Source organism: Ambystoma mexicanum, chromosome 10, assembly GCF_040938575.1.
Source record: "Ambystoma mexicanum isolate Mex_15411 chromosome 10, UKY_AmexF1_1, whole genome shotgun sequence".
Taxonomy (NCBI): domain Eukaryota; kingdom Metazoa; phylum Chordata; class Amphibia; order Caudata; family Ambystomatidae; genus Ambystoma; species Ambystoma mexicanum.
In genome coordinates, this window is record NC_090932.1 from 703,642,341 (window position 1) to 703,657,533 (window position 15,193).

General features: G+C 46.4%; 1 protein-coding gene across 4 annotated transcripts in view; it reads right to left on the reverse strand.

Annotated features, from left to right (window-relative positions):
- The window catches only part of LOC138491668 (phospholipid scramblase 2-like), a 412,550-nt gene that overhangs the window by 141,888 nt on the left and 255,469 nt on the right, over nucleotides 1-15,193 (reverse strand). For all 4 annotated transcript variants that reach the window (XR_011276070.1, XM_069618313.1, XM_069618312.1 and 1 more), the window contains one exon: nucleotides 14,872-15,092. Coding sequence is in view for 3 of the 4 variants with exons in the window: in XM_069618313.1 (XP_069474414.1) it covers nucleotides 14,872-15,092 (221 nt within the window). In the remaining variant the exon portion in view is untranslated. The remainder of the gene's footprint in view (nucleotides 1-14,871; nucleotides 15,093-15,193) is intronic.

A 15,193-nucleotide genomic window follows, 5' to 3' on the forward strand; every position in this document is an offset into this window, starting at 1 on the left:
ATAATGCGGTCTAGGAATTATCCTGATCAATGCTTGCTTACAATGAAGATGGTTGGAATTCCTAATTTATTGTCATGAAGGCTCCCCAGTTTAGAGAGAATTACACTTTGACTGTTACCAGTCATTATTGATATATTTAAAAGAGGTTTATTAATCACTTAAAAATAATGCAGTCTTGCTAGTTTTCTTTTAATAAAATCATCAATATTAATTGTGAGGTGATTGACTTGTATGTGATTTGATGGTTATTTGTACACTGAAATAAATCTAAATGTTGAATTTGAACTCCATTTAAGAAATATAACCTGAGCAGGGGGGGCATTACCAGTTAGGTTATGCCCCGGGCAGAAGTCAGAAGCCTGAGCAAAACAAGGGCTTTAACTGTGGCCATGGGGAATTACCGGACCGGTAGTGCCTGCCCCCCCTCCACCACCCTGCTCGGTTATAGTGTTTTTAGTACCCTGCATGTTGTACCAGGAAACAAATAGTGTATTTTTCTCGAGTTGAGAAACAGCGCGTTAACCGTTTCTCAACTCAAGAAAAAAAAAAAGTCTGCCATGAATCAGGGAGAAGAGAACTTAACATAGTTCCTTTCTCCCTTTCCAAGGTGGCCTTTCTATATAGTCTGAGACGCTCCGGGAACAGTACTGTTACCAGCACCATCAGAGGACAAGGCAGCGCAAGGTGTGACGTGGGGATCGGGGGACTAAACAGGTGGACATGTGTGGGGCTGGGGGAGATGAGGGTACGGGGCGCAGGGGAGCCTCTAGCTCCGAGGTGGCTCGGAGCAAAGCATTACCTCCTGCTAAAGCCCATGTTCTGAGCCTCCTCATTGGTGGAGAGGCTGAAACCCCACCACGCCCCGGCCGGGTACCAGTTCAATGAATGCAACTTTTGTTTTAGATGTGCAATGTTAGATTGTGATCTCCTTGAGTTTGGTGTCATCAGGTTTCCCTCCCAGTTTACATGCTAATGCTGATGCTCCTATATGCGTTGAAAAAGATGAAGTGTTAGACAGTCAGTGATTTGCCCAACATGGTCTGTTCTCCTTCCAAAGAGCGAACTTCAGCACATGTCAAATGTTTGTCTCACCATGAATGATAAGCTTTTATGCTCTGTACCACATATCTATTGCATGCTACCCTGTACTCCCGAATCTTGCCTCCCACTAGACAGCCCATCAAAACCGAAAGGGGAGACCACAAAAAACCATGGTCCCATTCAACAATGTCTAGGAGTGTTCGATGTGGAATACGTCGGAGGAACATCCCATCGAAAGAACGTTACCAGGTAAGATAAGTAACTTGTGCTTCGAGGTGATTGTGTCCGCCGACGTATTCCACATCTATGACAGACTCCCAAAGCAGTACCAACGTATGAGGTGGGAAAAGAATTTACAAATTTAGAATTTTAAAATGCCCAATCAAATTGCTGTATAGAGGACTGCCTTACCAAAGGCAAAATCCTGCCCATGGACGGAGTCCAAGGCATAGTGTCTCACAAAAGTGTGGACTGAGGCCCATGTGGCTGCTTCACAAATAGTGCGAATCAGAACACCCCTCTGTAGAGCAGTGAAGGCAGCCACACCCCTAGTAGAGTGAGCCCGCAAGCCTATGGAGGGTCCTTTCCCGCAAACCGGTAACACTCAGATTGTCAAAATGATCCATCTCGACAAGGTCTGTTTGGAGAAATCCTGGCCCAAGCGCCTTCCAGCATAACTAATGAAGAGCTGATCGTCCACTCTGACCCGGCACATCCGTGAGATATAGAAACTCAAAGCCATCCTAGAATCCAACCTATGGAGCCTCTCTTCCTTACCAGGATGCGGAGGAGGATAAAACGCCGGAAGTATCACCTTCTGGCTTAAATGAAATTCCCACAAAACCTTTGGAAGAAACGAAGGAAGAACCCCGAGGACAACCCTGTCCTTATGGAACACCGTGAAAGGTGGTTTGGCGGAGAGTGTCTGCAACTCACTCTGCGTTCGGAAGTAACCGCAACTAAAAATTAGTTTTAAAAGGACAACAGTCTCAATGGAAAAGAATGTAAGGGCTCAAACGGAGCTCCCATTAGGAACTTTAAAACCTAATTCAAATCCCATCCCGGCACCTGGAAAGGAGACGGTGGGTGGAAACACAGTTAGCCCTTTTAGAAACTGAGAAATCAAAAGGGATCTTAAAATAAGAACATTCCTCAGACAAGTGCTTAAATATGGACAGCACCACCAGGTAACCCTTAATGGTACCTACTTGCAGGCCCTTGTAGGCTAAAGAAAGCAAAAAAGACAAAACCACAGCAATGGAACATTGGAAAGGATCCACATTCTGTACCCTGCACCAGTCACAGAACTTTCTACAATGGCAACGGTACAGGGATTTTGTTGCAGGACTTCTGTCCGAAAGCAACACCTCCATCATCTCTTTGGGGAGGTCCCAATCCTTTTAACTCAACCTTTCAGATACCAAGCATGAAGGCTGAGACACCTGACCTCTGGATGGAGAACTCGACCCCCCCCTCCCGTGAGAGCAGATCGTCTCAGTAGGGAAAACTGCGTGGAGGGCAGATGGACATGTCTAGAAGGTCTGGGTACCACGCTCTCCTGGCCCATGCCGGAGGAATGAGCATCATCCGGGAACCGAACCTCCGTAACCTCTGCAACACTTGCGGAATGACGGTGACTGGAGGGAACGCGTACAGCAGTGGGAAGGACCACTCTACTACAAACACGTCCCCCAAGGCTCCTCTTGGAGGAAATTCCCGAGAGCAGAATCTCTCGCACTTCTGGTTGACACTGGTGGCGAAGAGATCCAATTGAGGGGTTCCCCAATGGGTGCAGATCTCCAAAAGAACTTCCCGAGCCACCTCCCACTCTTGAGAATCCGTGCTCTGCCTGCTCAGTGCTTCCGCCACTGTGTTTGTCTCGGGCCAGATGAACTGCCGAGATCAAAATTTCCTGCTGGATGGCCCAGAACAAGAGCTGCATCGCCTCCCTGCACAACGGGAGTGCCCCTGCCCCTCCCTTTTTGTTGAGGTAGTGCATTGCCATTGTATTGTCCATCATAAATCAGGACAATCTTCCCCTGCACAAATGGCAGAAAAGCCTTCAGGGCTAGCCTGACAGCCTGCAGCTCTAACAGATTGATGTGTAGTCTGGACTCCGACGGAGACCAACGGCCGCTGACTGTCAGCTCATTGGCATGAGCTCCCCAACATGTGAGGGATGCGTCCGTCACGATCGTTACCTCCGGCCACGGTTGCCAAAATGGAGCAGCCTTCATTAGATTGCCTTCGACAGCCCACCACAAAAGATCCGAGGGCAGAATTTGAACAGGATCCGACATCCTGCCGGATAACTGCAACCACTGTATCGAGAGCCCACTGCAGAGATCTCATCCACATCCTGGCCTCTGGCACCAAAAAAATGCAGGCTGCCATGAGGCCGAGCAACCTCAAAAACTCTAACGCCGGGAGACTTTGGGCACGTTGAAACTTGTCCACCATCTGCAGAATGTGATAAGCCCTCACCTGGGGAGGTGAACACAGCCCCGGAGAAGTGTCTAGCACTGCTCTGATGTACTGGAGCAGCTGGGTAGGTGTCAAATGGGACTTCTTTAAATTGAGGAAGAAGCCCAGCTTGTGAAGGGAGTGGCAGGTGACGAACAGATGATCCAGGGATTGCTCGGGAGAACGCGCCTCGATCAACCAATCGTCCAGGTAGGGGTAGACGTGAATTTCCCCCTTTACTGAGATACGCTGCCACCACCACCATCAGCTTTGTGAAGACCCTCGTGGTAGAGGTCAAACCGAATGGCAGGACCCGAAACTGAAAATACGAGTCGCCAACCGCAAACCTCAGGTACTCCCGGTGCTTTGGATGAATCGGCACATGAAAGTAAGCATTCTTCAGGTCTAGGGACACCAACCAATCCTGAAGTTGAAGGGCCTGGAGGACTTGAGAAAGAGTTACCATCTCGAACTTGTCCTTCCTGAGGAGCTTGTTCAGCCAACACAAGTCGATGATGGGTCTCAATCCCAGTCTTTTCGGGATAAAAAAAATAAGGGGAATACCATCCCTTGTTCCTCCCCGCTACAGGCACCAGTTCTATGGCGCCTTTATCCAGCAGGGATAGGATTTCCTGTGCAAGGAGCAGATCCAGACGCTTCAAAGAGCTTCCCCGGTGGATTGTCGTGAGGCCTCTGCCGAAAGGGAAGACAATAGCCGTGGGTTATGATCTTCAGAAGCTACACATTTGAAGTAATGGCACGCCATTCACCAAGATGCTGCGCAAGTCTGCCCCAACCGGTGAACCATGGAACATGGCCTCATGACTGAGCGGACACGGCTGCGGCAGTGCCTGAGGACAAAGAGGCAACTGCCAGAGCGGCTATGGCACCTCGAGTACCTTGCTTTCCACCTCTGGTACTCCTACATTGACCCCTTTGACTGGCAGCTCCTCTCGATATACCAAAGGAAGAGTAGTACCGAAAGGAACCTCCCCTCCATTGCTGTCCCCTAGGATGAAAAGGCAGAGGTTGATGTACTGCAGCGCCTAAAATCTTTGTTGCAGCTTTGGAGGTCTCCAACCTCTCAAGGCTCTCGTCAGCCTTGCTGCCAAACAGATGGACACCAGCAAAGGGCATGTTGAGAAGCCGGGATTGCACATCAGGAGCAAACCCAGACTTCCGCAACCACGCAAACCTGCATATCACGGTGCCCGCAGCCATGGACTGGCTGACAGTCTGCCTTGTCCAAACCTGAAGGAACGGCCTCACACATTGCATCCTTGCCATCTTGCACGAGGGCCAGAAAACCATCCAGTTCTTCCCCTTCGGGAATACGCTCAGCTGCCAAAGATACACAATTCCACAGAGTGTGAGTGAATCTTGCCAAGGCACAAACGGAGTGGTGGCCTTCAAAGCCATACCCCAATAAGAAAATGCCCTTCTTGCCCACTGCGCAGATGGCGTTGATGCCTCCTTGGAAGGCCTCACAGGCTCCAGCGGTCTCGATGGCATCGAGGACTGGGACCTGGATCTGGCACGGCTATGGCGATCAATGTTGTCCAATTGGGACCTCAACGGCTCCAGATGATCGCGCCGACCGCCCGAGCGGTAGCCCTTGCTCGTTCCTTGCCGGCTTCTCTCGAAGGTGCGGGCGGAACAGTGCCTTGCGATTCGAAAATCGCCATCTGCTGGCGGAAAGCATCCCATTCGGGCGGCGACGAAGACGACTTGGTGGGACAAGTCAACCGCCTTCTGGTGGAGTCCTCTGACGGGACAGGGAAGGCGACCGGTGACAGCGCTTCCTAGAAAGCCTAGAAGTGGCAGAGGAATGGCAGGAAATACTCCGAGACCGAGACCCCAACCCCCTGGACTTACGCTGATGTGGAGTCTCACCCTCGAGTTGCCGGTCGAAAGCCCAGCGGATTTCGATTTATGGGGCTTAGACACCCTAACTACCGTTAATGAGGCACCAGAGGCATACGTTGTGCAGGTCCGTGATGGACATTTTGGAACGACAGTCCCGAGACTTCCTAAAGGCTGAATTCGGGGGTCAAAGAAGAGGAAGACATTCACAAACTTTCGCAATCTAAGTAGAAGAATCGAGCGCGCCGAGATTCCGAAGCGAACATGTTCACGGAAAAAACGGAACAGAGGTTTCGGGTGCTGTGCATCCTATATATAACATCCAGTGACGTCAACCCACTATGGAGGCCCTCAAGGAACAATGTATCTTCTCATTGATGCAGGGCGCCTACAACATTTTCTGAAGCAGCACAGCTGTGGTCATTACTGTCATAGATGTGGAATACGTCGGAGGACAATCCCCTCGAAGTTTTCGTTACTTACCTGTAACTGTATTTCTCCAGCATTGGTATATTTCATAGATTCACATGCTTGAATATTCCCTGTCAGAATGGGAATCCTCAGTGATTTAAAGAATTAATAATTATTAAACATTTCCATAGAAATATGAATGTAGATTGTCCATTACGGTCTATGAGCCATTCACTTGTGTAGTCCCTTCACCTCACTTTGGTCCTTTATGGCCCCAACTAATGAGGTGGCAGTGTTTAAGCTACACCCCAGTCGGCCATCTTCAGATTTTTAACCGTAGAGACTACAGTATGATGGATGCTGAGCGCAGGAGCAGCATCTCGGGGAGGCGGGTGGGCGCATGTGAATCTAGGAAAGATAACAATGCTGGAGAAGAACAAGTTACAGGTAAGTAACTGAGACTTCTTCAGCATTGGATCTTTCATAGTTTCAGATGCTTGAATAGAATACCAAGTAGTAAAAACATGCCCACATCATATATACATAGATATGCAGAAAACTTCTGCAAGCCTTTGCCATATAGCAACACAAAGGTTACATACGCAGGGAAAGGCGGGAGGAAGGCTGATGCTACCTTATGCAAAGAAGTGGCGGAGCACTGCCTGGCCAACTGCAGATTCTTTGTTGGCATCTTCTGTCAGGCAGTAATGCTTGGCGAACGTGTGCAGAGTGCTCCAGGTAGCAGCTCTGCAAATGTCCTTCAATGCTACCCCTGCGTGAAACACCACTGAAGCTGCTCTCCCTCTGGTGGAGTGAGCCGAAGGAGGCCTGTTGGAGGGAGGGGGGGGGGGGGGGGGGAGGGGTCGCCTTTAGACTGGTGACAGTGGGTGATACATTGAGAAACCCAACATGCCATACTTTGTTTTGAAATATGCTGACCTTTAGTGCAGCCAGAAAAAGCAATGAACAATCTGTTGGAGGAGCGGAACTCCTTAGTTCTCTGTAAGTAAAACTTTAGAACCCTCACCACATCTAGTGAATGCAAAGTTCTCTCTGCATCAGAGGTGTGGTTCTGGAAGAAAGTCAGGAGGATAATGCGCTCCGTGAGAGTCATCTCCGACATAACCTAAGAAAGGGATTTTGGATGAGTTCTCAGAATGACGCGGTCTTTATGGAAAAATGTAAATGGAGGTTCTGATGATAAAGCTTGCAACTCACTGATCCTCCTGGCAGATGTGATGGCTATCAGGAAAGCCGTTTTCCAAGATAAGAATTCTATGTCACATCTATGAATAGGCTCGTAAGGTGGTTCCATTAGAGCCGTCAGTACCGTGCTTAGGCTCCAGGATGGAACAGATGTTGGCGTAGGTGGGTAAGTACGCATCAGTCCTTTCAGGAAGATCTTAACAGCCTGTTGAGTGAGCAATGACTATCTGGATTTGTTGTATATGCCGCTATGGCCGATAGATTAATCTTGATAGAGGATATAGATAATCCTGCTTTGGCCAAGTACAGTAAGTAAGGTAGCACTTGTACGACCGATGCTGTGAGTGGGTTTACTGATGATGTTTCTCACCACTAAGAGAAAAGTTAATTTCCGAATGTAGGTGATCCGAGTAGAAGGAGCCCTAGACGCCTTGATAATATCCCAGCAATCTGCAGGGATGTTGATTCATTAGCTTTCACCGCTCAGGAACCAGGCCTTGATGGATATGCTTGCTGGGTCGTGGAGGAGAACCTTGCGGTTTTGATGTGTCAAAAGCTCCTGATGAGATTTGAGATGTATCGGGGGCCAACGGGAGAGGCGTTTTAGGGTTGAGTACCATGTCTGCCGGGCCGAATCCGGCGCCATCAGTATCAATGAATAATTCTGTTCCTTCAGTCTGTGTAGCACTCTCACTATGAGAGGGATAGGGGGGAAAGCATAAAGGACTTTCCCTGTCCAATCCACTGAGAACGCATCACCTATTGACCGATGCTCTGGGTACCTGGAGGAGAATACGTGGCATTTCTTGTTGGCTTTGGTGGCAAAGAGGTCGATCTGTGGATGACCCCATTTGGGAAATATTCCTTCGTCTAGTTCCTAGTTGTGGGATGTCATGAACTCTCTGCTTAGTTTGTCCACTGGGACATTGTCCACTCTAGGAAGATGTTCCGCTTTGATTTGGACTCTGGTGCAATGCCCATGCCCATGCCCATAGCAGTTGAGCTTCTTGTCACACGATTTGACTTGGGGCCTCCTGGTTTGTTTGTGTAATGCATGGAGGTCGTATTGTCTGTCTGGATGGTCACCACCTGCCTGGCTAATACCGGGAGGAAGGCTTTCAGCGCCCACCGTATTGCCCTGAGCTCTAGGACATTGATGTGCAGTTGAGAATCCAGAGTGGACCACGTGCCTGTGGTTTGGAGGTCCTCTAGGTGAGCCCCACCCAGCCCGACAGAAGCACCTGTCCTGACGAGAAGGGTAGATGTTGGTGCCTGAAATGGCATTCCCTGAAACAGGTTTTGAGGTCTATTCCACCATCGAAGTGCCTTGTGTAAGGTCTCCGGTAGTTGGATGGTATCCTCCCATGAACAGAGTGCTTGTTTCCATTGATGGCCCAGGACCTCCTGGATTGGTCTCATGCGAAGTCTGCAATTTGGTATGAGAAATATACATGAGGACATCATGCCCAGGAGAGATTTGAAAAAGTGTACCGTGGTTGCCACTCTGTCTAGGAACCATGAGGTCACGTGGAGAATAGCTGCTTTTCTGTCTGCCGATGGCCTTACCCTGTTAAAGCCGGTGTCGAAGTCCTCACCCAGGAAGAGAACAGTCCTGCTGGGCAATGGGCAGGATTTTGTTTAGTTTATTGAAACACCTAACCCTTTTAAGAGGTTTATTGTTCTCAAAACTGCCAAGAGTGTGAGTTTGTATGAGCTTGCCCTGATCAACAAGTCACCCAAAAATGGGAATACTTCTGTTCCTGTCCTTCTGAGTTTTGCTGCTTCAGGTGTTAGACACTTGTTAAAAACTCTTTGTGCTGACTTTAGGTCAAAAGGTTTGATAGCCGCTTTTTGAAGCAGTTTGTGAATTTCAGACATGACATGTCTTAAAAGATGTACTTTGCGAGGGGTGGTAGCATAGGATGGCAGTCGATCCAGGAATTCTATGGTGTGACCCTCGCGGATCACCTGTAACACCCACTTGTCCAATGTTATTGACTGCCAACGTTGGTTAAATCGGCTTACTGTTCCACCAACAGGGGTGTGACGTTGAAGGGAAAGACATGATCTGTCAATTTAGTTTATTCTGGGTCTTGCCCTGGGTAGAGGCGTGCCTTCCCCTCTGGTAGTACCTGCTACAGGACTGGTGGCATTTGTTGTCCTGGAAAGTGTTTCCCTGCGCCTTTTGGCCATAGGGACGGATAATTAAAGCCTCTGAATTTGGAGCATGAGCCTCGAAAGTGACAAAAGATTTACGGTCTTTGTTCTGGTCTTTAAGAGAACTGATGGCTCGATCAGTGTCCGTGTTCATCTTTATTCCTTTGAGGTGGTCATCTATCTTCTTACCAAATAAATCTTGCCCATCGAATGACATGTCCAATATTTGTGCTTGGACCTCCGGTCTGAAATTCGTAGCTTTCATCCAGGCTTGTCTCCTCAGTACAGTACCATGAGCCATTTGCCTAAAACCTGATTCAGCCACGTCCTCTGTTGCATAAATGATATGATCTGAGGTAGTGTCCCCGTCTGCTATGATTGTTCTGGCTTCTTCTTGGAGATCCGCTGGTAAATGTTTGGTTAGTTTAGACATACGTAGCCATAGCTTGGAGTCAAAACGTGCTGTCATGGCTAGTGCATTGCCCACTCCGATAGTGAGAGGCTGACGAGGATACCTTCCTTCCCATGGCCTTTAATTTAGGACCTTACTTGTCCGGAGGTGCGGATAAGGGCGATGAACGATAGGACAACTTTTTCCTGGCTGCCACTGTGATGTCAGAATCTGGCTTAGTATGTCCCTTTAGACAAAGTGGCATTGCGTCAGGAGCTTTGTATTTCTATTCAGGTCTTGAAACCAAAGCAGGAGTAGATAAAGGTGTAGCCAACATCTTACATCCAGAATCCCATATGGTATCAAGAGGGATTGTAGTGCTGTCCTACGTTTGTCCCTGTGTTCATAAAGCACTGACTTTCTCTCCCTATGTGACTTGTAACTTGAATAAGTCTACAGCTTTGCCGATTATGGTATGAAAAGATACCAAATCGTCAGAGGTGAAGAATCTCCAGGAGTGTCTTTCTTTCTAGATTTTTCAACTATGTAATCGTCCCATTCGCTAGGAGTGTCAGGCTCATGTGTAATCTCCCCTTCCTCTGGTTCTGAAAAATCCCTGAAAGGATCCTCTTACCAGTCTGAGACCGATGCGGTTGAAGGTACAATTGTAGGATTTTGATCAGGTGATCTTGGACTAGGTGATCTTGGAGATGGGATCCTTGTCAGTGAAGCACTGAGTGCCCTGCTCTTGGATCTGCGAGAAGGCTCAGGTGAACGTGCCCTTTTATGTGGCCTGCTCCTGGAAGGAGACTCTAGGTGTGCTATGTAGAGGCGGGATGTTCCTCTGTGGAGGGGTTACCTCTTTCGGTAAGGATGACTTATTCTTTACTGTTTGACGTCTGTTGAATTCGACAACGATCCTTTGCATCGTCTCCATGAGTACTGGATTGTAAGGAACGGTGGGTTCCTCTGTAGTTGGTTGCCAGGGAGGACTGTCTTCCTTGGGGGTGAGAAAGGGTTGCTCTCCTGAATAATGATGTCTGGGAGTTTTGCCATCTCTTAGTTGTGCACCTGTTGGTTCATGAGTCTGATGTAGTAGGCACTGTTTTTCAACAGGTTATCATGCCATGTTCTTTCTGGAGAGGAGTGCCCGCTACCTTTTTTGAACAGTTTTTTCATTGGATGGTGTAACAGTAGTGTCTGTGGCGGTTGTTTTGGGGTTTTATTTTCTCCGTGGACGAAGGAATGGACGGTGTCGTCGACTGGGCTGTTGTATGCTTAGTCGACTGTGGCTTCGTGGAAGAGGATTTCGTCGATGGTTGACAGTTTATCTGGAGATGGTATCTTCGTGGACGAGTGATTGGAATCCGTCGATTGTTTTGTGGAGGCTGATTTCGACGAAGATTTGGTCGTCGATGACTAGGTTTGAAGTGTCGTCGATGATACAGGTTTCGTCGACGGCTTGGTCGTCAATGGGCCTCTATCGCTATAGCCGCTCGTAGACTGCTTATCCGTAGACTACTGCCCCCCTGTTTTTTTTTTTAAAAACACCTCCTTACCTTTGGAGGTGGTTTTTCTCCCAGTATGCCATTTCTTGTGGTCCCCAGAGCCCAAAGGGGGATATTTCCACCTTTCTCTTACTTTTATGAGGGGGAGAAAGACTCCACTGAAGCGGCCGACTCCACTAAAGAGGCCCTTCCCTTTGAATTTTGCCTCTCAGATGGTTTACTAGAATGTACAGGAGCCGTCTTGGCAGATTCTTCGTCAGAAGATTTTGGCTTCGAAATGTAAAAACTCTGCGTTTGTCCTCCAGGGTTTTGTTGTAGAAAGTCCTGCAAATGTCACATTTATTGATATGAGGATACAGGCAGTAGATGCATTGCTAATGAGGATCCTTCATGTAGACCAGTTTCTTCATGCACCTCGTGCAGTCCCTGAACAGGGAAGGCTTTTTGGTAGTTGGAAGTTCAGCCATGATATGAGGATTTCACTCGACGAATTTTTGGAGAGAAAAAATGTTTTCTGAGCACAGAAAGAGCAGAAAGTGCTTCAGGAGATCGCAAAAAGATTGAGATAATAAAATATATCTAACACGAGATCTATATATTTAAAATGTTAATTATTTAAATCACTAAGGATTCCCGGTCCGACGACGGGGAATATTCAAGCATCTGAATCTATGAAAGATCCAATGCTAGAGAAACATGACTGGGACTTTGGAAAGATTCAGAAAATGAATGCGAGAAGGTCGCCTTTGAAAGCGACATCCCAGACGAATTCACCACGTGTAAAGAGATTTGCTTTTTGAAAACAAGAAAAATGTCAATTGAAAAAGTGTAAAGTTGAATTAAGGCACTGTCATTGCATAGAACTAGGAGGGGATTAGTTTAAAACATATATAGGACATTAAATTCCCACAGGTCTGCTTGCTGGTTTAAATAAATAAAATAAATAAAAAATGCATTTACTGTGGAACCAGCAAGACAAGTTTGACAGGTCCTTACTTCAGAGGGCCCATGTCTTTCCTGGGAACAGAATTTACTGCCACCAAATGGCCACCCCCTTGGAAACTGAATGGACCAAGAGGAAGAATATCACACGGTCGTCAGACTGTGTCTGGGCTAAAGCCTGTTACAATAGAGTCCCAGGACGGTGTGAAATTGCAAACACCAACTCCCCTCAACTTCAACTGGGGGGCGGGGGGGGGCTTCAAAGCCAACTCCAGAGGAGCCTTGGAAATGATGCCCTTATTTGAGAGACCATGCTGGCCATCTGGCTCATAAGACTATTACATTAATAAACTCTAAGACTTATCTCTGCAACCGGACCATGCAGGAATGCAAGAGTTTTACAGTTTAAATGCAATTTCTGTGGCTTTAAATTAAGACCTGGTAGCCTTCACTAGCATGTTGGAGATGGACATGATGGAACATTGTATATTCTGAGCAAAGTGTATATGGTGCCACTTTGAAATTCAATACTAACATGCTTTATGATAATATGCACACATGTAGAAAGTATAGAATTTTAGGTAAGATATTTCTAACTGAAAATGATAAATTATTAGGACAACAAAACAAAGTCCTACAAACTTGGGAGTGGGAGTATTATGCTCTGTGTGGAATATGCAGTTTTCCTGTATGATTTGTGAATGTGCCACAACTGTAAAAAAAAAGGTGCAATTCATGTCAGAACTGACTTTTGGCATAATTGACTGGAGGGTGGCTTTGTACCTCATAAAAACATCATATAAAACCCAGTCCCTTCCTTCAGTGCAATCCCCCCCTCCCCCCAAGGAGGAGGCGACACCCAAGGAGGAGGCGACATAACATAGGCTGACCTATCCAATTCTTAAGGGGTAGGTCTAGCTTAGTTCTGGCCAACAGTAAATCCTGTGATGTCACTTGCCAAATAGAAAAGGTAGAATCTCAGAGACAAGGACACCCTCTTAATCCACATTCACTCTGCAAAATTTCAGATCCTACTGCCAGGCCAGAGCATAGCTGAACCTATACAGGTAGAACCACCCTTCAGAATTAAACCCCATAACAAGATCCCACTAACGCTGGGAGAAAAGGGGAAAGGCTGTGGTACCCTTTTTGAGAGTATCCTGGGACCAGACCAGCTTTTTGCCCCACTACCTGCAGGCTGCTGTGCCATGACCAGACAGGCCCAGCTGTTCTGCTAGGAGAGTCTGCCGATGTGACCTTGACCAGATATTGCCTCACTGTCCAGAAACCTGGTTGGCTGTCCCAAATCACAAACTCAAACGCCGATTGTGAGCATCTCCCCATCCCATAGCAACTCATAGCATACTCCATCTTGATAGCTTGTCTTAGTTCCACCTTCTAAGCAATCCCATCAATACACTGATAACTTGTTTATAACTGTCAGAATTCTCTGTGCATCCTTTCTTTGATCTCCAAGCGTTAGCTCCATTCTTCCACTCATTTCTGTCTTGCATAATTTAAATTAATTTCCACAGAGCTGAACGCGGGGTGAAAAGGTTAACCTTGGAGCGTACTGTGTCTTTCTTTTACAGTCTAGCCATTAAATCTAGTTTAAGTGAAATGTGTCCTTTCCTTTTAAAACTGATTCTCTTTCAACTGCTTTTATTTTTAAAACTGAAATTCCTTTCACCTTGAAAATCTCATCCAGTTATTCAGCTAGAGTCACTCTTACTTTCATATTATCCCTATGATGTGCATCTATCACCCAGCATAAAAACCGCATTCTGATTCTGTCCATTTCACCCGTTTTTCAAACAGTTTGACATTTAAACCTGTGTAATTCAGCAAATGTAAATTGTGTGTGATTTTGACTGCACTGTGTTGTCACTTCAAAGTAATCTGAACTGTATGCCCTTTGTTGATACCTTGCCTTGTAGTTGCTAGTGTTCTTACCTCCCTGATACTGCTAGAAATCATATTTACCTAATTTATTCAACCGCACATATAAATTATTTACCAATTCTGGGTGTCATTTATGCAATTGCAAAGGTTTTCAAAATTGATTTTGCCTCCCATTCCGTTTGCTGACTAGGATTCATGACTCCTTGCTGCTCATTTCTATCCACTCAAAATGTGATTAATAGGGGTTGAGGAAGCATTGCAGGGGGAATCTCAACTCGGGTGCCATCTACTCGAACAGCAAAACTGCTCCCATTCATTTGTGCTTAGGATGTGTTCTAGTCAAGGTCAAACTAAGTGTATTTCATCATTTTACTTTGTAATCATCACCCATGGGGTGATAACTGCCCAATATTAAATGTGTTTTTTTCTTTGAATTTAAAATAAGTATTGTATTACCACTCACCGGCATGGTTCATTGTCCATTGTGACCCAGGGTATTTGTAAAAGGGGGTGTGAGACGGGTTGGGTGCCAGCTCAATGCACATTTTTAGGAAATAAAGAAAAAGTATTTTAATTGTGCGCTACATCCTAGGCTAAGGGCAAGAATCCTGGTCTGGTGTGCGATGCCCGACTGGAATCCTTTACATTCCTCAACTGATGGCCCAAAGCGCATAATTCTTATGTGATAAAAACCCCCTTCTCCTTGGTTTATAAGGCTATGTGAATGCAATTGATACATTAACTGCCAGAAGACGGAAACAATAAGTAGGTTCACAAAAGATTTTAAACATTACTGAAATGCAATAATCGTTCAAGACATCCACAAATGACATCTACACACATGGTAACCAGTGCAGCGGTTTCACGTCTCATCCTTTATATAATATTTTGTCTTAAGTATTAACTTAGGAGTATAATTACATTATGTGTAACATGTTATACCTTTTCAGCAATATCCATTAATGAAGCAAGCTAAGTAGCACCTACCTCCTGCAGGCAACAAGGGCAAAAACAGCTTGAACATCTAAATGGCCGATGCAGGCGGATCACTTCCCGACCCATATTATCAATAATCGTCATTACGAAGGATCGCGCTGGTCCACAAAAGGTTCTCGTGCAACAATCGTTTTCTTCAGCTGCAAAGAAAACTCTTTGCCCCAAGGCATTTTTGATTTCATATTTGTTGTTAGTTTCAAACCCAGTTAAAACTAAAATAGAAAAATAAAGTTTACACTTGAGCATGAAGACAAGTTTTTAACATTTAGGTAAAATAGCTCAAATCATTTTTTATGTGACCACCCATTTTGTC